The 24257-nt window shown below is 35.7% G+C and overlaps 1 protein-coding gene across 1 annotated transcript in view; it reads right to left on the minus strand.

Annotated features, from left to right (window-relative positions):
• Positions 1-24257, minus strand: part of LOC121368880 (voltage-dependent calcium channel subunit alpha-2/delta-3-like) — a 70597-nt gene that overhangs the window by 41861 nt on the left and 4479 nt on the right. Inside the window, exon 2 of the mRNA XM_041493638.1 lies at positions 2852-2920. Within this exon, the coding sequence (XP_041349572.1) occupies positions 2852-2920 (69 nt within the window). The remainder of the gene's footprint in view (positions 1-2851; positions 2921-24257) is intronic.

Below are 24257 nucleotides of genomic sequence, written 5' to 3' on the forward strand. Positions count from 1 at the left end.
ATGACTTAAAAATACAGTTAGGAATCCTTGATCACCAATATTAACATATACATTAACCTCAAAACATACGAATGCAGTTTTCCTAACTAAATGGCTGCATTTGTATAAGTAAATCTTTTTGTATTATTATCCATATGGTTAAAAATATATCTTGGTTCATATCAAAGTGTTACGTCCCACTAGAATGTTAAGTAGGACCGAACACCTCAACCTCATGTGCTGACATCATACGGTTAGCACACTAACAAGACCTTGCCCGAATGTCAGTCAAACAAGTTCAATAATACAAATTAAATTAAATTATGGGAAATAAAAAGGATATTAAACTCATTACCATTTCATATTATAGATATTTTAGTATTGTTTATTTCATTTATTTTTTAAAAACATTTTTATTCACAGATTCTCTGTTTTCAGATATATCTCAACACACTCACAGGGAAGAGTGGAGAGATTATGGAGATTAAAGAAAAAAAGAAAAAATAGTTCTGTCTGTTGATACAGAATGAATAAACTATGAAAAAGTCTTCAAACTTTGATATAGAATGAATAAACTATGAACAAGTCTTCAAACTTCGATATAGAATGAATAAACTATGAACAAGTCTTCAAACTTCGATATAAAGTGAATAAACTATGAACAAGTCTTCAAACTTCAATATGAATAAGTCTTCAAACTTCAATATAGAATGAACAAACTGTGAACAAGTCTTCAAACTTCGATATAGAATGAATAAACTATGAACAAGTCTTCAAACTTCGATATAGAATGAACAAACTGTGAACAAGTCTTCAAACTTCGATATAGAATGAACAAACTGTGAACAAGTCTTCAAACTTTAATTCATAATTCAGTAATTGTTTTGTCCTTTCTTTTTTCATTTAAACATCAGACATGAAAACTACTTACATAAGTATATGAACATTGTTAAAATATCATTTATCCATTCATTAATTAAGAAAATTAATGCATCTTTCATATTCATTTGTTTGAACATCAAACAGGAAATAGTAAAGATTTTATATTTAGGCTTGTTACAGCTTTCTATTAAGGCTTGTTCTATAAATAGTTCAAAGAGTATTAATGGTAACTGACGTATTTAATTTTACTTGAAAGTTGAACCTTGATGTTTATATGTATACGCATCTCTATAAAAATTGTTTTCCAAATTGCATCTTACTTTAATGTTTCGTATTAAAATACTGTAATAGTAATATGAAACATTGAAGTACAAAGAAGTAATTTGGAAAACAATCTGTTTGAGAATGGGAGTATATATGATAATAAAACCACCTTTTGTGCAGCAATACCGACATGGAAATTGTATGGACTTTATATAGCCATAAATTTATAATCAAAGGATTTTAGATAGTATACTTTATTGGTGCCGGTATCTGTGATTTTAATGCAGTAAAAGGAATAAAACTGATGTCAAAAAATCATTATAATTTTGAAATGAGAAAAAAAAATACAACCACAAGTTGGTTACATACTTTCTTTGATTAATCTTAACAAGTTTTATTATACAGTGAAATCTCTTAAATCCAGACCCTCTGTAAACTGGAATTCCCTCAAAACAGGACATTTTTCACCATCCCTTATCAGTATACAGAATACAACGTCTCTAAATCTGATACTACTTTAACTAAAATATCTTATTAGGTTCCGAAGGTGTCCAGTTTATTACAAGTGGTTGCACTGTACATGCAATTGTTTTTCAGATAAAAACACACTTATTGCAGTCATATTGCTTAACCACTAATCTAATTCCATATAAATTGTTACTTTTTATGCAGGTCATTTTGAATGCAACAACTTCATACCATGTACATTTTCAATATCATATTTGTAGATGAATTTATTGTACAACCACTATTTCTACTGACAGATTATGATGACGGATAAAGTAGATTATGATGATGGATAAAGTAGATTATGATGATGGATAAATTAGATTATGATGATGGATAAAGTAGATTATGATGATGGATAAAGTAGATTATGATGATGGATAAAGTACATTATGATGACGGATAAAGTAGATTATGATGATGGATAAAGTACATTATGATGATGGATAAAGTAGATTATGATGATGGATAAAGTAGATTATGATGATGGATAAAGTACATTATGATGACGGATAAAGTAGATTATGATGATGGATAAAGTAGATTATGATGATGGATAAAGTAGATTATGATGATGGATAAAGCAGAATATCATGACGGATAAAGCAAAGTATAAATGTATTGTAGCAGAATATGACTTTTGACATCACACATGTGAAGGAAGGGAGGAAATGTTTTATTTAACGACACACTCAACACATTTTATTTACGGTTATATGGCATCAGACATATGGTTAAGGACCATACAGATATTAAGAGAGGAAACCTGCTGTCGCCACTTCATGGGCTACTTAGCCATACCACGGCCTTTGATATACCAGTCGTGGTGCATTGGCTGTACATTACAAAATTACTCATTTGACCTCCAGGTCATTATACAATGTAGCTGAAATAATAGAAATAACAGCTTTTCCCTTTATTTTTGTATGGTCTGCAGGATAAAGATAATAACTAGTTAATGACATAGGATATCGGCTTTATCCTGTTCAGGAGAAATAAGAAATTCCCATTTCCCATTCGTACCTTCACAGGATAAAGCAGATATCCTACATCATTAACTAGTTATTTTCTATACAGCACTACTGTATACATCTTACAATAACACCTGTAATATCTATGTACATATGTAATAAGCAATGTATAGCTGTAATAAACATTGTGTACCTATAATACCCACTAAGCATACTGTGATACAGACATACAATGTAATACACATTACCTGTAATTCATCAGATGGTTTGTATCTTCCATATAGTTTGTTGGCCTTTTCTGCTGCTTTGGCTACTCTCTGAAAAACAACAACAGAAAATGATCAAATATAGGAATTAACAACATATACATGCAAAGGCTGTTCCAGAACTGATCAGGTGGAACAAGGGTGGACCTAGGAAATATTTCAGGGAGGGGACCACGAGTGAAATGGCACATGGACCTACTCCCTGCATGAAAAGGGTACTTCAGTGAAAATTGTAAACAAATTGTTCAAAAAAGGGTTAATTAATTTTTTAAGAGGAAGACAGTCCCATTGATCCCCTCCCTTGAATCCACCCTTGTGGGTGAGGCAGAAAGGCAACATAATTATTTTTTTAAATTATGTCTGTTGGATCTGTGCGACTTTTGTTTTTGCATATGTAATAATATTTTAATACAAATTTGATTTTGTTGAGGTGCGTAAACATAAACATTACCTCCCACCACAACACATTTGTGATTCCATATGATTGTGATTCCACACTATTGTGATTCCACATTTTTGTGATTTCACATCATTGTAATTCCACATTATTGTGATTTCACACTATTATGATTTCACACTATTGTGATTAATTCTGGGTGTTTTGGTGTACACAAGGATGCATCATTTTTCTTATAACTCTACTGAGAAAACCATAATGTGAAATTCTCTGTATGACACTATGTTGGAAATCAAGTTAAAGACAGTTGGCTATTCCACGATGATGACCTAGATACCAAAGCCAAACAATTTTATGAAATTAACATTACTAAAATCCATTGCTAGGCCTATATCTGATGTATAAGCTAATTAACCGCATATATACATTTTAGCTGAAAAAGCAAGGTGTTTTTCTTCTTCTTTTTGCATGTATGTAAGCAGTTGAAAGTCCCATTTAGCTTACATATCATTATTTAAAAATGTAAAAAATAAAATTTTAATTTTATTCAGATTATACATTTTTAAATAACCACTTGAAAGTCAATGGTATGAAGCAGTAAACATGCAAGTAAGATTTACAAATGAATTGAGCGAAACCCAAAGTAATATTGAATAATAAATTAAATATCACCAAACCCCACTGTGCTTTAATTTCGTTCAACTCTTCACGTAGCTTTAAAGTGTGGCATCATTAACATTTTCAATACGTGCAAACATTTACACTAGTCATCCGTTGTGACACATTTAATAAACGAATGTTGACCCGCGTAGCAGGAACCTCCTTCCAGGCACTTGAAAATATTACCAGATTACGCCCAATCATCAATCAATCAAGTCACACTTGCCGGCGACACGTTAGACATACAAATGTTTCACTTTATGTTGCGGTGTCACAGAACCAATCGACTGGCATGTGTATTTGCATTTCGCCCCTTACAGCTCCGATACGGTCCAGTCTTCTTCCTGGAGTTTTTGTTCAATTAAAGCCCACAGCTTGTGGAGACTGTCCAAACAGGAAACCAGCATGATTTGGGTCTCACTATACAGATTCCTTCTGCCATTGGAATCCATGTTCAATTGCCCAACTTCAAATCAAGATTGCTAATAGAACGGGTTTGGATTTCATTGGCTCTAATGATATACAGGGGTCGAAATGTTGCTGTTGCGACTGGGAAGGAAGGAAATGTTTTATTTAACGATGCACTCAACACATTTTATATACGATTATATGGCGTCAGACATGTGGTTAAGGACCACACAGATATTGAAAGAGAAAACCCGCTGTCGCCACTTCATGGGCTACTCTTTTTGATTAGCAGCAAGGGATCTTTTATATGCACCATCCCATAGACAGGATAGCACATACCATGGCCTTTGATGTACCAGTCATGGTGCACTGGCTGGAGCGAGAAATAATGCAATGGGCCCACTGATGGGGATCGATCCCAAACTGATCGCACCTCAAGCGAGTGCTGTACCACTGGGCTACGCCTCGCCCCTCCGACTGTTTTTTTTTTGCCAGTTAACATCAGCACAGGCCAGAGATATATTTGCCTGGTGTCCCATTGGACCAGCAATTATTTTGTGTTTATACTTTTATGATCATGTTTGGTCTGGCAGGTTTTGATTTGGTTTGAAATAATTTGTAGTTAAGTGGACAGATTGTTTGGAAGGAATTTCAGCCAATTTTAACCCCTGATATATATCATTATGATATATAAAATCTTCATTTATTTCCACTCCAAAATTGAGAACATTAACATTGGTTAAAAATAGTCATGAAATGTCATAATTAAAAACAAAATATCTAAATCATTAAATAGTCAACTGAAAATGTGCATCATTAAATAAAACATCTGTGTCTTCTCCATCTCAATGAAACCATTCTTTTTTGATTCTCGCTCCAGCCAGTGCACCTCGGCTGGTATATCAAAGGCTGTGGTATATGCTATCCTGTCTGTGGGATAGTGCATATAAAATATCCCTTGTTGCTATTTGAAAAGAAGTGGCAACAGCAGGTTTCCTCTCTCAATATCTGTGTGGTCCTTTACCATATGTCCGATGCCATATAACTGTAAATAAAATGTGTTGAGGGCATCGCTAAATAAAAAATAATTCTTCCTTCCTTCCATTCTTTGATTGCATTTTCTCCATCCCAACCAGTGCCTCACGATTGCTATATTAAAGGTCTTGGTATGTGCTATTCTGTCTGTTGGGAATAATCACATAAAAAAAGCCCTTGATACTAATGGAAAACTGTAGTGTTTCTTCTAAGACTATACCTCAAAATTACCAAATGTTTGACATCCAATAGCTGATTAAGAATAAATCAATATGCTCCAATGGTGTGATTAAACAAAACAAATTTACTTTACTTTGTGTCTTCCTTTAACAGTTCACCAAACTGTCAGTTATAACTGGCAGGTCTGCATTTAACTTATACAGGTCTTTGAAAACTCTAGGCAATTTTATCAAAGCGCTCCAACTCATAATAAACTAACTGTTTTGATGTCTTTGATGTGCCTATGTTTATCTTGAAGAACAATGAAATGATATACACCGAGATAAGATTTATTTTTTAATTAATTATAGGCCATCAGTTGCAATGCAGCTTCATGTTGTTGGAGATCAGAAAAACAAAACAAATTACTGGACTTGTTTATTTTCAACATCAAAACATTTCTACTTCAAAAGCTTCATTATTAATCAAGAGAAACTCTGGATACAGCGTTAAACCAACAATTACTCTATTGAACTCTTATCCAAACAGTTCTGTTTACAAAGCCATGGGAAATGTTAGTACTAGCTGGCAAGTTATAGTATTAACAATGTCAAATGGAATACCTCATTTAGCTTGCGGCAAGATCCTAATTTAACTACAATAGTTTGTCTAAAACTAGAAAATCCATTTAGAAAACAAAGGAGAAGGAAGCATATAAAAATATTGTTTTTCTGAAAACATTATACAGCCTTCGGTGGTGTATTGGTTAAGGGTGGTAAGTACTGGGTTCATAGTCCGGTACCAGCTCCCAGCCAGAATGAAGAATGAGTTGTAACATAAGGCCACTACACTGACTTCTTACTCACTAACCACTGTCCTGGACAGACAGCCCAGACAGTTGAGGTGGCTGTCCAGGACAGGATGCTGGAAACTTAATTGGATATAAGCACGAAAATAAGATAAAACGAAAATGTTATATTCTCGAGTAACCGTGAACCAGGCTATTAACGGGAAATGATTTCTGCACACACGCATTGTAATGTACGATCGATTTGATGAAATAATGTTTTACCTTGTTCACTTTATTGTCAAAATCAACCAATAAATGATAATATCCATGCCATTTTCTGCTGTGAAGAGATTAAATGCATGTCGTAGACTAATATTGACATTTTTTAGCTACTTTCGTAAACCAGGCTATTGTTTTTCAAGAGGGATGCGTGTCACGTGACGTCACCAAAACTCTTATGCAATGAATCTGCAAAGCAGATGAGACTTTGACAATGACAGTGGTGTAAAACTGTTGTTTATTTAGGTTTGTTTAATATTACACGCCATTTAATAATATAGTGCACACAATGCAAAATAGCGGTCGTGTATTCATTTCCCTATGTATACAAATATTTTAAATGTCAACTTGTCTTTTACTCATTTGTGCACTTTGTTTTTTTGGAAGGTTTTCTTAATTCAACAAAAGTATTTTGATGTCAGGGTTCAATGTTTTCAAATCATTTATTTCCATATATGCATCATACAGAAATGTACATAAACATAAACTAGTAATGCTAATAATGATGCTACCATCATGAACATGTTAAAAATGTTACATAAAACTCTAAAATGAATTGCCTTTATGCATGAATATAAAATAACATACAGATATAAATGCATACATGAAAGAGAGTAAAAGTATAGTTATGTGGTTTTGTTTTTAGTTTGTTCTAGACTGTGGTAGGGGGTCTAGAGAGTTCTGTCCTTCTGTGATTTAACATTTCATAGCACGACTGACCTATTATTACGGATATATTCCCTGGGCAGTCTAAGAGAAAAAACTATTTCTCTTTGTTGGTTAGATGTTGAAAGTCTGGGCAGAGTTGTTGTATTTTATTGTATAGGATATTTCGTATGTGGGAGTTTGTGGGACATGTTGTCAAAAAATGTATTTCGTCTTCAACTTCTTGGTTACACAGTCTGCATAGTCTGTCTTTTCTGTCAGTGTTCCTATATTGTCCAGTTTCAATTTCAAGTCGGTGAGCGCATATTCTTAGTTTTGTAAGTGCCTGCCTAAAGTTTACATTTTTAATTTGGTTTAGATATTCGGCTAATTTATATTCATCTTTAATATGTTTGAATATTTGGAGTTTTTCAGATTTTTCTAGTTTTATTGTAAAGTATTCTTTGAAATTGTTGTTATGGCTTATGCATTTCTTTTCATGCAGTTTTTGTTATTTTTTAGTTTAAGTAGGTCGATATTGTTAATTTCAAACATACATTTGCAATATGCATGCCAGCCTATGTTGTGTTGTGACTGTAGTTCTTTACTGCATTGTATTGCGTCATAGAGAATTGTTCTCAACGTTTCTATGCGTTCTAGGTATGCCCAGTATTTATATATATTGGTGTGTATGTTATTAATCAGTGGATATCTCCCAAGTTCGCTTTTGCATGCAATATTGGTGCTATTCTTTCCGACTTGGAGGTTTAACTTACAAAATTTTGTGTGTATTTTTTCATATGGCTCGTTTTCTAATGTGTCCAAAAATGTGTGTTGGTTGTGCTTTTTTAATCTGCCATAGAGTTCGCTGCCCCATACCTCACAGTTATATAGCAGGATCGGTTTAATAAGAGAGTCAAAAAGCTTATTATAAATATATGGAGGAGGGTTTGTCCCCCCGAAAGTCATATGTAGTTTAAAAAGGGCCTTCTTGCTTAGTTCTAGTTTTGTTTGTGTGAAGTTTCCGACAGAGTTTATGTTGCATCCTAAGTATGTGTAGTTGTTTGTTTGAACTATTTCATCTTGTTCCAGGTATAATTTCAGATTAGTGGGGCTTTTTCCTTTTTGTATTATCATAGAATTTGATTTTGCTGGGTTAATATTAAGGTGCCATGATTTGCAAAAGTTACTAAGCGTGTTGAGGCATTCTTGTAGACCGTTGGCGGTTTCAGATATAAGGACTAGATCGTCGGCCCATAGCAAATGTGATATTGTTTGTTTCTGGAGCGTTACTGATGTACATATATTTGTTGGAAAGGTAAGGTCATCTATATATATGTTAAACATAGTAGGACTTAAACTATCCCCCTGTTTTACTCCAATGTTAGAAGGGAAGTGGTCTGAAACCCCATTTGAAAATTTTACTGCCACTTCTGTCTTATTGTACATGGACTTGATAATGTTATAAAACTTTCCGCCAAGACCAAGCCGTAGTGTTTTGAGAAGGAGTCCTTCTCTCCACACCGTGTCAAAGGCTTTTTGGAAATCTATAAATCATACATATAGTTTCTTGTGTTGCTTTTCTACATATTTATTTATAATAATTTTTAAAATGAAAATGTTATCAGTTGTTCTTCTGTCTTTTCTGAAACCTGATTGATTATCTGATAGCAGTTTTTTCTCTTCTAAATGACTGGTTAGACGGTTGTTGAGAATGGTAGAAAACAGTTTACCTAGGCAACTTGTTATAGTTATTCCTCTATAATTTTTGGGGTCCATTGGGTTTCCCTTTTTATGTATCGGCGTTATATATCCGTTAGTCCAGCTGGATGGAAATGTCCCTGTGTTATATACTGCATTAAACAGTTTGGCTAATGGGGAGCTTATTATGTCATGGCCAAATTTAATCATTTCATTGGAGATGGTATCAGGGCCACATGCTTTGTTAAGTTTTAGTGTCTTTATGGCTATTGTTATTTCTTTTGTTGTGATGTGACTATCTAGGCATGTCTCATGTTTTTTTATTTTCCAGTGTTTTGAGTTCTTTAAGCAGTTCTTGTGAGTTACTGTTTGAGTATGAATTAAGGTCACTATTGAGTTCCTTAAAATGATTGGTTAAATTATTAACCATTTCATCAGGTAGCTCAGCACTGTTAGATGCGTGTTTATTGGTCATTTTATTTATTATGTTCCAGTATTCTTTTGGGTTGTTTTCATTTAGATCTTCTAATTTTGTATATAGTTCCTCTTTTAGTGTTCTTTCAAGTTTTTTATTGCTTCTATGTAGTTTTTTCTTTGTTTTCATTAATGTGTTACGTAGTGTTGTATTCTGTGGATTTATTTTAAATTTTCTTGCCAAGCTCCGGAATTGTGACTGGAGTGCACTTATATTTGTTGGTTTTTGTTGTTTTTTCCTTTTGTGTTTTGTGGTTTTGTGTGTGTGATGTATGGGTGATACTTTAGATGCTGCCAACAGCAGGATATTGTTCAGTGTTTCAACACTATTATTAATATTGTCAGCAGAGATGTTGGAATTCATAAAGTTTTGTATTTTTTCCAATGATTTTAACGAAAGGAGCTGTTGTTGATAGGGTGTTTTATTTTCTGTGTTGATTCTGTGTTTTGAATTCAGTTGTTGTAGTTTAGGTGGCTGTACTTTATTGTGAGATACTTTGCCTTTAATGATCACTGATAGGGGGGAGTGAATGGAATTTGGGGTAATATTTTTAACATTTAGGCTGATGATATCGGACAGATAATTACTCTGACAGATGACATAGTCTACTGCACTTGTGCCTTGGGTATTGAAACAGGTTAATTTTCCTAAATAGTCGCCAGGAGTTCTTCCATTAAGTATTCGCATACCGGTCGTTATGCAAAAGTCTGTTAATTTTTTGCCATGTGTGTTAATGGTTGTGTCCTGTGATTTTCGGTTGCGTGTGATATAGTCTGGTATATAGTCTGTTGGTAAGGGTATGAAGTCATTTGTGTCATGTGGTATGTAATCATTTACTATGGTAGTTTTGTCTGCTGTTCTGCCATTTGTGTCTCCCATTATGAGAACAGACCCTTTTATGCTATATTCAGCTACCTCAGCTTCTAAAGTGGAATACTGATCTTGGAAGTAAGGCGAGTCTGATGGTGGAATGTAAAATGAACATAAAAAGGTGTCTTTGTCCCTCCCCAGTACCTGTCCAGAGATTCTCAACCAAAGTGTGTAATCGTTGTTGTTATTGATTTCAGTTATATGTTGGTGAAGCTCATTTTTATATAGGATTAGCAGACCTCCAGACCCTCTACCACATGAACGCTTCGAGTTTTTCTGACAATGTTTTATTTTAGAGGTATACCCTTCTATCGTGGTTGTAACACTACCTATGTCTATTTTGTGTGTGTTTGTGTGGGTCTCCTGTAGACATATAATATCATGTGTGGAAAGTTGTTCCATTACTAGTGGGCAATTTAATTTGTGTTTTAAGCCATCAATATTCCATGACAATATTGATAGCAATTTAGCTGGGTTTACTGATGTGCCTTTCATAATATGGGGAGAAAGAGCTATGTTTGCAAGGTAGACGAGAGAAAATCCAACATAGATGAAGTCACCCTAAACTTGTAGGTTTGTATGGCGATGTGAGTGAACAGAATGAGTTGAGTTGATTTGTTACATGTTTAGTTATTGTTATTAGTTGATATAATTATATCGTTATAGTAAGATCAGTAGATGTATAAACATATATGGGTAGTACAAGTATAATAAAAGTCATTTTCATTTAAAATACTACAAATAATACTATATATATACATGTCCACACCTGCACACACACACCCACACACTCACACCCACACACCCACACACTCACACACACACACACACACACACATACACCAACTCACACATATAAAGGTACAGTGATGCATACACAATGTTTCTATAGCACCAATATGCATGGGTTAGTCTCATTAGTCATATAATATAGTTAAATAGCACATGAATAATAACATCAGATATGATGTACATACCTGTTTGGCACAAAAACCTGTATGGATGTTATCCTGATACAAATGGCTGGAAGTATACTAGTCAAAATGGTTAAGTAAAGCATGGTTAATTGTTAACTGGATATGACACAGAATCTTCTTCTAGAGATTAAACAAGAGATTCTAGTGCCTTGAAGTAATTGGAGAGTGGTATGTTGAAGTCTGAGTTACGCCTAGGGTGGGGTCCTTGTGCTTGGTTTCTGTTGGTCGTATTGTTGTTGATTGTATATGATTGTCCTTCGTGTACAGATTGTTTCCAGTTCCTACAGGCCTTCTGAGTTTACAACCCAGTATCAGGTCTTATGCCCACAAAACCTGAGGATGAAAATGTATGGGTTTTTTGGTCATACTGTATACAAATAATGTAGCCCAGTGATAAAGCACTTGCTTGATGTGAGGTCGGTTTGGGATCGATCCCTGTCATTAGTCCCATTGGGCTATTTCTCGCTCTAGCCAGTGCACCACGACTGGTACATCAAAGGCCATGGTATGTGGTATCCTGTCTATGGGATGGCTCATATAAAAGATCCTTTGCTGCTAACTGAAAAGACTAGCCCATGAAGTAGTGACAGCAGGCTTCCTCCCTTAATATCTGTGTGGTCCTTAACCATATGTCCGACGCCATATAACTGTAAATAAAACGTGTCGAGTGCGTTGTTAAATAAACCATTTTCTTCCTTCCTTTTATACAAATAAAAATTAAAATCTGTTTTGTGCCCAGCCACTAGAGGTTGTGCCACCACACCACCCCACTTCAGATACCGTTCCTGTGGGGCTGACTAATGATGACATCTCTCTTGAACAGAAATATCTGGAAATGTCAGGGTTGGAGTTTATGACAGAAATACTTCAGCCTTCAATGAATACAACACTGAGTGGACACAGTGTCATTAAGTCTATGTCAATATCAAACTAGCGCATCAAATCAGGCAAACTTTGAAGGAAGAAGAACCCGTCATTGAACCAGCAGTGAACCCAGAATTAATCACTGTCCTGCCATCAACACAGTGCTCAGAATCACACACTAATAATGTTTGGGCTGTCCACCTTACATCTTCCATTTTAAAAAAAAAAGAAAAAAAGTTCCATGGAATTAAATGTTCTATCTACTATATAATTTATTCAATATCACTGACAGATGCATTCATCTCAATGTATATTTAAAAAAATAAAATTCAATTAAAATATTGATTTATCTAATTTTTAAAGACTGTTTCACATGTGTTTTGCATTTAGCTTCATTTCTCACAAAGTTTAAGTCCAAGATCAATAAAACTTGATTTATAGTTGCACCTATGGAAGGAAATGGTTTATTTAATGATGTGTTGAGTGTGTCATTAAATAAACCATTTCCTTCCATAGATGCAACTATAAAGCAAGTTTTATTGATCTAGGACTTAACGTTTGTGAGAAATGAAGCTAAATGCAAAATACAAAAGTTGACATGGCCTCCACCACTGCTAGAAAAGTGATATCTATATCTTGCCATGTTACTTCGTAAAGGAGAGTAAAAAATAATGAGATGTTTTTGATGATTTCTTCAAGAATTGAAGGTTCAATTTCAACACAACAAACCCAAGTAAATCCATAGTGGGAAAAAAATATTTTGAGCTCTGCATGTGCCCCGTTTTACAAAGCGGTCTTGGTGCTAAGATCATCTTAGTGTATAATGTAGTTATGCACAGTTTATGGTAATCTTAGTGCTAAGATCATCTTAGTGTATAATGTAGTTATGCACAGTTTATGGTAATCTTAGTGCTAAGATCATCTTAGTGTATAATGTAGTTATGCACAGTTTATGGTAATCTTAGTGCTAAGATCATCTTAGTGTATAATGTAGTTATGCACAGTTTATGGTAATCTTAGTGCTAAGATCATCTTAGTGTATAATGTAGTTATGCACAGTTTATGGTAATCTTAGTGCTAAGATCATCTTAGTGTATAATGTAGTTATGCACAGTTTATGGTAATCTTAGTGCTAAGATCGCTTTGTGGAACAGGGCCCTGGACATTACAGTGTTAAGTGAAAAAAACATTTTGATAGTTAATACACTAACATGTTCACTCAATATAACATTTACAAGTCTCATGATGGGTACATTAAAGCCTGTTTGAAAAAGAGCATTGCTGGTTTTTGGAAGGAGTGCTTGGCATAGGAAAATTGAGTTTGCCCCCTCTTTTTCTGTCCGTCTGTCTTTGACGTTTTTCTTGCCCTCGATCTCTCCCCTTTCAACAGCCATATTGAAGTTGAAAGGTTTATGTTTATTTTGTTTAACAACACCACTAGAGCTCATTGATTTATTAATCATCTACTATTGGAAGTCAAACATTTCACAATTCTGATATCTACAATGTAGTCCAACATTTTTCCATTAGCAGCCAGCAATCATTTACAAGACAGCAATTACCATAGTTTTCAAATGAAAGGACACCGAGAATAGGTCCACTGATGGGATTCAATCCTGTGATCAAAGCACCTTCAGCTGTCACTCTACCAACTGAAGTGGATCCTGTCCCTTCCAGTCTTAAAGTGCACAAAAACAGGGGCCTATTTCACAAAACATTGTACGTTTACGTCTGCGACTAGCAGTTATACCAGGCACATAGTTACATCTGTTTGGCATCTATTTCACACAGAAAATTACATCATTACAGAAGATGGAGCATTTTACAGACAAAAGAAAATGATATATTTGTACTTTTAACTTATATTTGTTGTACTGTAATAGTAATAGAAACTGAACTTTAGTCATACATTTACGTTTACATGCAAAACTAGGCGTACGATGTTTTATGAAATTGGGCCCAGATGTCCCTTTCCTTTAAGTCAGTTACTCAATTGGCAATCACGCAATACCAAGAAAGGGTCTACCCATATGAAATGAATGTTAACAAGTATGACTTGAACTGCATTTTTTTTTCTCTCTCAATATCTCTTATCTTGCTTGAACTAAGAATCTTTTTATTCACAAGATTCACCACACGATGCATTAAGATCAATTAATTCTATGTTCTACAGTGCAGCAAGAATTTGTTGTTTTTTTAACTGATTTCCATAGAAAAGTGCATAGTTTTTCATCCACCTTCGATTATCTGGAAATGATTCAGCTGCAAGCAGCTGTTGTGATAGAAAGTATTGACAAAAACAACAGTAAGCACAAATTATCCTAAAGGTCATCATTTCTAGGTGACAATCTGAGAGATTAACATTATTGAATTTTGACACCAAATATATCTTTGAAGGCTCTATGTATCTTGCACAGTGTCAACAGGAGAAGGAATAACAACCACTATCCTTGTTTGTCTAGATTCGAGTTCTTGTTTGCATGTGGGAATGAGATAAGCATAGTTCAGTGGTTACAGTGTTCTCCTGATGTGTAACTGGGCATCCATCTCTCTTGGTACATCCACAAGTATATGCCATATAGGTTTTCAAACCTTTCAGGGGAAACTCTTTTTTGGTTCCGTGCCTTGTGATTATGGGAACACATCGGAAACTGTTTATATTATTTTTTGTTGAATAGTCGTACTCGATATAGGGTGTATACTACCAAATCAAATCCCATAGATGACAATAGTAACATATGTGGCTAAAACTCCTACCTGCAGTGTATCAATCAACATAAACAACACAGATATAAATTAGTACCACCCCTAAACCCTTAAAGTGAATCAGAAAAAAATGGGGGTCAAGCTGCTCATTTCTGAGATAACAGGTAGCGTCTGTGACTACCCTAGTTCCGCATAAAATTAGAGTTGTTTTTTTCACAGGTAGCCCATACATGTATTAAGCACAAGGCTACCTGACACAGTGGTACTAGATGAAATAAAATTGCATACATTTTTTGCCCAGATGAAACTATTTGTTTTTCCAACCAACACACTCACATTTATCACCAATCACAGGACTTGTGGTGTTCACTTCTCCATTAAAAATTGGGTGCACCTCAAACTCTGACCCAGCCGGAAGTCATTTGGTTTAGTACTACTTATAATAATCATGGCAAATGAAATTTCAGTTCCGTGATTTTACTGACAGGGTACCAGAAACGATCATTACCGTGAAATCCAAAGGCCTGCAAGTGGGGGTTTTAATTTGTTTATTCAGTGCCCCATAACTCAGAGATAGTTTTCCCCATCCCAACCAGAGACCCATGACCAGTACATTAAAAAGCTATGATATCTACTGATTAACATGTACTATTCATGGCCCTTATTTTTAAAGCTATCTTAGCACTATGATATCACAAAACCGACGTAGACTATGGTGAATGTCGTAGTGACATCATGGCTTATGACAATTTACGATAGTGTAGTCAGTCTTTGAGAAAGTACATCTAAAAGGTGCTTTGCTACTTTAAAAGGAGTAGCCTATGTGGCAGCAGCAGGGTTCTCCTGTGTATCTGTGTACCTCTCCCTCCCTCCCTCTCTCTCTCTCTCTCTCTCTCTCTCTCTCTCTCTCATAATAATCTCTCTCTCTCATAATAAACTTAAATAGATAACTATACTTAAAACAATGCCCAAATGTTGTTACATATTCCCTTCCTTTCCGTCAAATTTCATTACGAATATGTAGGACCATTGTTTGATTTTAACTGGACAGACTGTATGCACAAACAGAATTATGTACAGACAGAATTTGCACAGAACTAATGACGGGAAGACTTACAACATGATTAATCTGGTAAGATGAGTGCACGGTAATTAGCTTCTACTCAGAGACAGACATGTTATGGTTATGAGATGAAATACATTATTAAAATGGAGTAGATAATTAACTTACAAACAAACTTAATTCCACATAATTACTGCAATGACAACCCCAGAGACGTCATGCCTTTGTCTGTTACAAACTACAAGAAATGGGGTTTTTTATTTAATGACACACTCAAAATATTTTATTTACGGTTATATGGCATCAGACATATGGTTAAGGACCACACAGATATTGAGATATGAAACCCGCTGTCGCCACTTCATAAGCTACTCTTTTCGATTAGCAGCAAGGGATCTTTTATATGCACCATCCCAAACTACAAGACAGACTGGGGAAAATGGCAATGTGGAGGACATGTAGAAAAGAGTGTTTTTTTGTTTCACGACACCACTAGAGCACATTGAGTTATTAATCATCGGCTATTGGATGTCAAACATTTGGTAATTTCAGAAAATTAAAATGTTCATTATTATTCATACTTAACTAGTGCTAGCACACCAAACATGAAATGCAACCCAAGTCATAACCTCCACTGCAGAATCGTCTTCCCTGGTTAGATGTATATTAGTACATCCACCTTTGATATACTAGTCATGGTGCACTGGCTGGAACATTATTTTCCTGGTTGCAGACTATAGTGTGTTTAAGATACCAACAGTTGATTGCAGAATTTACGTATGAACATGTGCCAAGGTACGTATTTACAACAACAAAAAAACATAATAATAATAATAATCCAGTTTAAAAACCACTAGAGCCCAATGTTTAATTAATAGATGTCAAACATTTGATAATTATGATACATAATCTTCAGAAGGAATTTGTAAAAAATTTCAATTAGCAGCAAGGGATTATTTATATGCATTTTCCTGTGATAGGCAAATATCTGTACTAAAACAATAACATTTGTACTAAAACAATAACATTAACAACTACTTGTATTAGTCAACCATCAACATGAGGCAACAAACCATCTGTATTAATGAACCACCTATGTTGCAACCACCTGTTTATTAGTGAACTGCCTGCATTATGCAACCATCTGTATTAAGCAAGCTGCTATCTGTCTTAAGTCATAGAGAGGAAACCCGCTACAATTTTTCTAATGCAGCAAGGGATCTTTTATATGTACTTTCCCACAGACAGGATAGCACATACCACAGCCTTTGATATACCAGTCATGGTGCATTGGCTGGAGCGAGAAATAGCCCAATGGGCCCACCGACGAACATTGATCCTAGATCGACCGCCCATCAAGCAAGTGCTTTACCACTGGGCTATGTTCCACCCCCTACTAACATTAATGTACTTTAAACTATGGTGGTATAAGTGTAGCATACAAACAGTAGCACACCGGTTTGCTACTCAAGTTAATACCCAGTGCTGCTATAGCTCACACTGATTTGTAGTGGCTGCCACTGGAGATGATCTCATCTTGACAAATATCGGCATCAACCTACCGCTGTCTGTCACAGATCCCAGACCACATTAATCACCAGCGGTATGGATCTGCGCATCTTCATCTCTGCTGCTGCCTGTTGCATGCATGGAGGCAGTAAAGTTGGTACTATTATACTGAAACAGTATTGGTGTTCAGCTGAAACACGGGCTCTGATGCAACTGATAAAGTTTTAATGGGATACCTTATGGACCATGACATCAGAGATGCAATTAAGCCCTTACACAGCTAGGGAGACTTGTCACAATTAATATCAAATATTAATTCTTCTTTCCCTCATAAAATTATCATGCTGAGCTGAAAGTGTGTGTGTTAGAGGAATAACTGCACCATGTTTAAATTGCTAGTGTATATACACATGACACATATAGTTTTATTTTATAGCTTAATACTGTAAAACATGAAATTAATGCTTGCAAGACCGGCATCGGTGGTATCATGGTTAAGTCATCGGACATAAGGCTGGTAGTTCACAGCCCAGTACCGGCTCCCACCCAGAGCTAGTTTTAATGACCCAATGGGTAGGTGCAAAGCCACTATACTGACTTCTCTCTCAATAACCACAAACCCACTATCCTGGAAAGACTATATGGACATGTGCCCAGGACAGCATGCTTAAACCTGAATTGGATATAAGCATGAAAATAAGTTGAAATAAATTAAAATGAATGAATGCTTGCAAGAAGTTAATGCAATAAAAGTTTGTTTCTTTGTTTAACAACACCACTAGAGGACATTGATTTGTTTTTTTATCAGCTATTTGGTAATTTTGAGTCTTAGAGAGGAAACCTGCTACATTTTTCCATCAGTAGCAGTGGATCTTTTATATGCACCATCCCACAATCAGGATAGCACATGCCACAGCTTTTGATATACCAGTGCATACTGGTGCATTGGCTAGATCGACAAATAGTCCAATGGTTATAGTGCAATAATGGTAACAGATGCATTCATTTCACCATAATATATTTACGTTTATGAAAACAACCTACAGTCCGTCCCATACTGCTACAAAATAAAAATTTTGTAAATAATTTCAGTTTGGTTTGACATAAAAAGAAAAGTAAATATGTTTTGTGAATAAAATAAATATATGCTATTTTTGTGTGCAATTTAGAATTCAATTGGTTCAGAAATTAATAACTTGTAGTAAATTCCATAGTATGAAAAAGTGTTCCCTGTGGGAAGGACTATAGAGTAAACATTTAAACATAACACTGAATGATTAAAGTTTTGCATCTTGTCATACCATTAAATAGCCATTTAGTCAACAATGACCTTAGTTCAACTGGGCAAAGAATAAGTTCTATTGTTTCTCCCAATGACTGGCTTTCAACCAAACTGATTTTACGTAGTCTTTCTCTGTTCCGATGGTTTATCAATATTCCACTATTCAACGCACACAAATGGATTTTAGCAAACTAATTCTGAGATCAACAAGAATGCCTGTTCTGCTGGTAGTATTGTTCTTAAATGGTTTACCACTTAATTCCCATATTAGTTTGGGGTTTATGGTTTTATAATCGCCATTCACCAACAGATCTATTTGTTGAAGCACTACTCCGCAACCAGATGAAGCAAACTACACATCAATGCATGCTTAAGTAACAGTTGTCAGATCTGACAGACAGACAGACAGAAAATATATTCAGTATAAAGGCCAAAAGCCCATAATACAATCAGAAAATGTTATACATTTTTGTGCATATGCATAGCTAACATTTGCACAGTATACAATATTTAAATATTGTCAGATCTGTAAGCTACAAATACATCAAAGATAGTAATGATCTTTTTAAAGTATCTCATTTCATTTTTAATGATAAAAACCCCCATATAATGGTGGGTTTTTTTTAGATGTTCTCAGAATCACACAGGTATATGTGTAACTATGCATTGTGCTAATTAAAAAAACAATGCAACAGTCCTTGCATTAATTAATATCCACATTTCCAGTTGGGTTTTGCTCTGGCATTATTTTACAGTATATTTAGGACAATATACACCCTAGCTTTTGATGTAGCCATTAGTCTTAATGCATAAGTTGGATGGGAAGAAACCCGATTCCATCAAGGGTAAGAAATCCTGCAATCCATCTCAGACAAGTGCTCTACCACTGAGCTACATCCTTCCCCCCTGCCCCAACCATTTCTATGAAAGAGCTATCTTCTTGGTATGCTGAAAAACTAATGTGTATTAAGCTACCAAATGTTTTATAAAAAGTTGAAGTTGGTTTCGTTAAAAAAACACAGCACGACACATAGATTTATTAATCTTCGGCTACTGAATGTCAAACATTTGGTAATTTGACACATCCTCAGAGGAAATCTCCTATATTTTTCCATTACGTCAGGTCAGATGGTCAGGTCAGATGGTTTTACGTGTACATTCAGAGTAAGCTGTTGTAGCACATGCTTGTCATGGGCACAGGTGCCGGCCTCAGCAGCAAGGGATCTTTTATATGCACTTTCCCACAGACAGGACAGGGCATTTGACAGTCATGAAGCACTGGCTGGAATGGAGAAAACCCGATCAGTGTTATGGGTCCTCCGTGGGGGTCTGGCCCTACAAGCCAAGCACCTTTGGAAAGTCTCTACTCACTAGATCCCATTCCTCAAGGTAGCTAGATAACAAATGTAGGCAGGCCTGTACAAGTTAAATGGTAAGACTGTAATGGTTAGCAAATGTAGGACTGTGTTAGTTAACCGAGGTAGAACTGTGTTAGTTAACTGAGGTAGGACTATTAGTTAACAAACGTAGGACTGTGTTGGTTAACATAGGTCAGACTATGCTGGTTAACAGTGGTAGGACTGTGTTAGTTAACAAAGGTAGGACTGTGGTGGTTAACATAGGTCGGACTATGTTGGTTAGCAGTGGTAGGACTATGTTAGTTAACAAAGGTAGGACTGTGATGGTTAACATAGGTAGAACTATGCTGGTTAGCAGTGGTAGGACTGTGTTAGTTAAAGGTAGGACTGTAGTGGTTAACATAGGTCGGACTATGTTGGTTAACAGTGGTAGGACTGTGTTAGTTAACAAAGGTAGGACTGTGGTGGTTAACATAGATCGGACTATGTTGGTTAACAGTGGTAGGACTGTGTTAGTTAACAAACGTAGGACTGTGTTGGTTAACATAGGTCAGACTATGCTGGTTAACAGTGGTAGGACTGTTAGTTAACAAAGGTAGGACTGTGTTGGTTAACATAGGTCAGACTATGCTGGTTAACAGTGGTAGGACTGTGTTAGTTAACAAAGGTAGGACTGTGGTGGTTAACATAGGTCGGACTATGTTGGTTAGCAGTGGTAGGACTATGTTAGTTAACAAAGGTAGGACTGTGATGGTTAACATAGGTAGAACTATGCTGGTTAGCAGTGGTAGGACTGTGTTAGTTAAAGGTAGGACTGTGGTGGTTAACATAGGTTGGACTATGTTGGTTAACAGTGGTAGGACTGTGTTAGTTAACAAAGGTAGGACTGTGGTGGTTAACATAGGTTGGACTATGTTGGTTAACAGTGGTAGGACTGTGTTAGTTAACAAAGGTAGGACTGTGGTAGTTAACATATGTCGGACTATGTTGGTTAACAGTGGTAGGACTGTGTTAGTTAACAAAGGTATGACTGTTGTGGTTAACATAGGTGGGACTATGTTGGTTAACAGTGGTAGGACTGTGTTAGTTAACAAAGGTAGGACTGTGGTAGTTAACATAGGTTGGACTATGTTGGTTAACAGTGGTAGGACTGTTAGTTAACAAAGGTAGGACTGTGGTAGTTAACATAGGTCGGACTATGTTGGTTAACAGTGGTAGGACTGTGTTAGTTAACAAAGGTAGGACTGTGGTGGTTAACATAGGTCGGACTATGTTGGTTAACAGTGTTAGGACTGTGTTGGTTAACAGTGGTAGGACTGTTAGTTAACAAAGGTAGACTGTGTTGGTTAACAAAGGTAGGACTGTGTTGGTTAACTAAGGTAGGACTGTGTTGGTTAACAGTGGTAGGACTATGTTGGTTAACAGTGGTAGGACTGTTAATTAAGAAAGGTAGGACTGTGTTGGTTAACAAAGGTAGGACTGTGTTGGTTAACAAAGTAGGACTGTTGGTTAACTAAGGTAGGACTATGTTGGTTAACAGTGGTAGGATTGTGTTAGTTAACAAAGGTAGGACTGTGTTAATTAACAGACATTGGACCATGCTGGTTAACAGAGGTTGGACTACCTTAGTTAACAGAGGTAGGACTGCCTTAGTTAACAGAGGTTTAACTGTGCTGGTTAACAGAGGTAGTTCTGTGTCAGTTAACCTTCTGACTACTGCAGGCAAGATAGTTCGACCAACGTGTCACCAGTGCATTCCCCAATTCATATTTCTTACCGTTTTGCACACAACAATCCCCGGAAACATTTTTTCAATGGAAAATACATTGGAATTTTTTGTTCAAAAAGTGGTTTTCGACAAGTATTATTCGCTTGACAATAATGGCAGCATGTCGCGGTAATTTTCAGGAATCGATAGCTGATTGTGACAGCTAATTTGATAATAATTTGATCATTATACCAACAATGAAAATCACCAAATATTGGGATATGAATCATAGTTCATTAAAAAAAGAAAAACATTCTGGTCATAAAACCACCATTATCAGGAATAATGGACATAAATACTGGACAACTGGCCTCAAATGCCCATAAAACCACCATTATCAGGAATAATGGACATAAATACTGGACAACTGGCCTCAAATGCCCATAAAACCACCATTATCAGGAATAATGGACATAAATACTGGACAACTGGCCTCAAATGCCCATAAAACCATCATTATCAGGAATAATGGACATAAATACTGGACAACTGGCCTCAAATGCCCATAAGTAAATGCAACTTTTTTTATTTTTTGCCTAATTTTAATCACCATTAACTGATCTAAAATATCATAAAAATTACAAAAACCCACAAAAATAATACTTACCGATTCATATATGAACTTTATTTTATGTATTTATAAAACATTTAAGTGAATATATGAGTAAACCTTATAAACTTGTACCCACTCAACATGGTTTTTGTCAAAAATTAATCCAATAAGTAGTGTAAAGGTTAACAGAGGTAGGATTGCTATATCATTAACCGAGGTTGGACTGTATACAGCCAGACAGATAACCTCTCGCAGCAGACAGATAACTCAGTACACAAATGAAGCCTTCTAACAATGCACTGGTAATACATAATCATCTTCAGTTACCACTGGACCAAACCAATTCGTTCCAATTCTTCAGACAACCACACATGAAACATTTCATTTTAGGACATGCTTAACAAAGTTTAGTTTCATGGTGCCTGGTGCATTCACAACTGTAATGAAATGGGGGCGGGATTTAGCTCAGTCAGTTGAGCACTCACTTGAGGTGCTTGCATCGTAAGATCAAACCACCTCGGTGGATCCATTCAACTGATTGGGGTTATTCTCGTTCCAACCAATGCACCACAACTGATCAAAGGCAGTGGTACGTGCTTTTCTGTCCATGGGAAAGTGCATATAAAAGATCCCTTGCTGCTAATGGAAAAATGTAGTGGGTTTCCAAATATTTGACATCCAACAGCCAATAATTAATGAATCAATGTGCTCTAGTGGCGTCAAAAAAAAGAAGAAAGAGTTAAAATGCTCAAAATATGATCCCAAAAACATGTGGTAATTGTTTTTGTGGTGTTTTTGTTGCAGTTGCAATTTTTTGTATAATTTTTTTTTTTTTTTTTGGGGGGGGGGGGGGGGGGGGGGTTTTTTTCCCCCCCAAAATTCCTCTTTATTTCATTTCAGATTCCTCAAACTAGTCAGTATATGCCACAGAAATGGAACTTTAGTGAGACAGTATGCTACTGTAGGTTTTTTTTAACATTATTTTGGTATATGGAAAACTGTTTTATATGACAAGACCGGCCTCGGTGGTATCGTGGTTAAGCAATCGGACATAAGGCTAGTAGGTACAGGGTTCATAGCCTGGTACCAGCTCCCACCCAGAGTGAGTTTTAACGACTCAGTGGGTAGGTGTAAGACCACTACATCCTCTTCTCTCTCACTAACAGCTAACAATTAACAACTAACTGACTGTCCTGGACAGACAGCCCAGATAGCTGTGTGTGCCCAGGACAGCATGCTTAAACTTTAATTGGATATAAGCACAGAAATAATATGAAATGAAATGAAAAAAATTGGTGAGAAAATTAAGCATGCTGATCTGGACACACAGACAGACAGACAAACAGACATCTTGGCTGTCTGTCCAGGAGACTAAAAGCATCAAGATGGTTTATCAAAATTAAAAAGAACTTTAGTTGTATCTATGAATAATAAAAATAAAAAACCCACCCACTTTCGCTAAGAACATTAACAATTAACCTTTAACAATAAGTGGGGGAAAAGTTACTGGGAAACAAATCGCCACATTAGATTTGCACTTTTAAAGGGCTATTTGTGACATAGAAAAACCTGTTTAATAAGAGCATAGCATGTGGTTTAGCTATTATAATTACTAGCTGGCAAAATAATTTTAAAGAAATCAACTGTCTGTTGTTTCTACATATTAGGCTTCTCCTGAATCACAGCAAAAAATCTGTTTTATGTATTTTCTCCATTAGCAAGACAATATATACCACATTGCTTGAAATACCAGCTTGGCAACCTTAATGTTCAGCATTAACTAAATGTCTTCTGTAAAGTTAAAGTTTGTCTTTGTTTAATGACAGCACTATAGCACATTGATTAATTAATCATCGGCTATTGGATGTCAAACATTTCATAATTCTGAC

This window comes from Gigantopelta aegis, chromosome 3 (assembly GCF_016097555.1).
Source record: "Gigantopelta aegis isolate Gae_Host chromosome 3, Gae_host_genome, whole genome shotgun sequence".
NCBI lineage: Eukaryota > Metazoa > Mollusca > Gastropoda > Neomphalida > Peltospiridae > Gigantopelta > Gigantopelta aegis.